General features: G+C 47.6%; 1 protein-coding gene across 1 annotated transcript in view; it reads right to left on the bottom strand.

Annotated features, from left to right (window-relative positions):
- aacs (acetoacetyl-CoA synthetase) overlaps nucleotides 1-2,500 on the bottom strand; it is a 27,496-nt gene that overhangs the window by 17,260 nt on the left and 7,736 nt on the right. The window contains exon 5 of the mRNA XM_060883618.1: nucleotides 664-761. Coding sequence (XP_060739601.1) covers nucleotides 664-761 — 98 coding nt within the window. The remainder of the gene's footprint in view (nucleotides 1-663; nucleotides 762-2,500) is intronic.

Genomic DNA, 2,500 nt, shown 5'->3' with positions numbered 1-2,500 from the left:
GGTATGTTTCCTGATACAATGGAAATTAAGTGCAGTTAAAGGCCCTGGACACCAGAGGGCAGCAGAGTAACCGTTTATTACTGTTACTGACAATAGAACCATTAGCAGTGAGAGCAGCTCTGTTGTACGTGTTAGAGACTGTAACAGTGAGGAAAAGACATGAGGCAGAGATGGAGGTAGCAGACATGAGGATGTTGAGGTTCTCTTTAGGAGTGACGAGGATGGACAGGATTAGGAAGGAGCACATCAGAGGGACAGCTCAGGTTGGCTGGTTTGGGGACAGGGACAGAGAGACTAGATTGAGATGGTTTGGACATGTACAGAGGAGGGAGATGGTTATATTAGTAGAAGGATGTTGGAGATGGAGCTGCAGGTCAGAGGTCAAGAGGAGGGACAAAGAGGAGATATATGGGTGTGTTAAATGAGGACATGAAGGTGACTGATGTTGATGTTCTGATGTATTTTTAGGAGTTGTTCCTGGTTAAATTTCACCTTCTGATTAATTTTGTATTCAGCCTCACCCCAGTCCACTCCAGTCCACTCCAGTCCACCCCAGTCCACCCCAGTCCACCCCAGTCCACCCCAGTCCACTCCAGTCCACCCCAGTCCACCCCAGTCCACAGACCAGTACAGCTTATTGTCACATGAAGCCTGAATTCTTACATTAACTCCGAAGTCTGGAGACGTCGAACTCCAAATCGCTCCAATACTCGCTGCAGCCAACATCGCCTCTACTGCATGGACACTGTTAGGAAGATAACCTGAGACAGACAGATTCAGAGGGAGAGACAAGGAGGGATGGGCAGAGAGAAGGGGGGGTGGGTGGGGAAGAGGAGGAGGAAAATTTAATGTTCCATCATTTGATGATGTTCTGTTTGTGAGAAGCACTTTCCTTAATTAAACACACAAACACACGTCTGAAGACAAACACTGGAGTCAAACAGAAGTATCAGGATTTTCTTTGGAGTGAGATCCGTGTGTGTGTGTGTGTGTGTGTGTGTGTGTGTGTGTGTGTGTGTGTGTGTGTGTGTGTGTTGCGTCACTGCTGGACTCCACCCAGTTCCTTACTGCAGGACTGACTGAGAGAAAGCAGCTAATGAATCTCTCTAATGTCCCGTTTGGTCACAGCTCACTATCTTGTGATAATCACGGACAATCGTCTGTCCTTTTCCTCGCCTGTTGTTAATGTGACACACTCACATCAGTTTCTCCTCTACAACGTCGGCCATTTCCCCCCCGCAGGCTGTTCAGGTACTTGTTCAGTCTCTCGTCATGTCAGGACTGGACTACTGCAGCTCTCTCTGTCAGCTCTACATATGAACACTATTGGTTGTCTGTAAATGACCCATAATGCAGTTGTGTGACTTGTTTTCAGCCTGTCTCAGTTCTCCACACCACCACACTGCTGAACACATCAGAATGAAACACTGATGCTTGTGTACAGAACCAGAGCAGCTCCCTCTTACCTCACAGCTCTTATCCCTCCTCACACTGCACCTGGCTTCCTCTGATCTACAGCACTGCTCCACTGGTCCCACCATCTCTCAGGGTAAGAAGCAGGTACACATCAAGACTCTTCTCTGTTCTGTACCGAGGTGGTGGAATGAACTTCCTCATGATGTCTGAACAGCTCTGAGTTACTGACTGTCTGTCAACTACGAGTGAAGACCTTCATCTTCCTCAAACAACTAGTGATTATTTTCTGTTTGTTTATGTGTTTATTTTTAAAAAAAAAACAGTTTTAAGTTGATGGACTTCTGAACTTATCCACACTGTTTAGTTTCCAGTCAGGAGCTGAGATGGACGTCACTCAGATTTTCTTTAGGAAATCTGATCTATGATCCAAAACACCATGAATGAGAGCTTGAGATCTTTACACCAAACTTCAGTTTGAGAAGCTTGTGTTTGACCCTGACTATCATCCTGACCATCAGGGTAAACGTGTCCTACTGCCCCACACTGCTACAGCCTGAACATCACACCACACAAGTTCATCTCATTCCAGATTTATTCCCTTTGAAGTTCTAACAAACTCCACTCTTCTGGAAGGTTTTCCACGTTCTGCTTTGTGCACAGGGACATTGTCATGATGGAGTAGGGTTTGTACTCTTATTTCCAGTGAAGGAAACTGTGAGGTTACACACAGAGATGTTCTGCACAACTGTGTGATTTAGAGTTTTGGGGAAGAAGAACATACGTCCATTCACTTAATCCAAAAGATGACCAACAGACAGATCCTGGGGTTCCCGACAGGTCCCTGGGGTTCCCGACAGGTCCCTGGGGTTCCCGACAGACCCCTGGGGTTCCCGACAGACCCCTGGGGTTCCCGACAGGTCCCTGATGTTCCCGACAGACCCCTGAGGTTCCCGACAGGTCCCTGATGTTCCCGACAGACCCCTGGGGTTCCCGACAGACCCCTGGGGTTCCCGACAGACCCCTGGGGTTCCCGACAGACCCCTGGGGTCTCTCTTATCTCTCATTTCTTCCTTCCTTTAATTAA

This window comes from Tachysurus vachellii, chromosome 12, assembly GCF_030014155.1.
Source record: "Tachysurus vachellii isolate PV-2020 chromosome 12, HZAU_Pvac_v1, whole genome shotgun sequence".
Taxonomy (NCBI): Eukaryota; Metazoa; Chordata; class Actinopteri; order Siluriformes; family Bagridae; genus Tachysurus; species Tachysurus vachellii.
The sequence above is the reverse complement of the archived record's forward strand: the minus strand, read 5'-3'. Positions and strand labels throughout refer to the sequence as shown.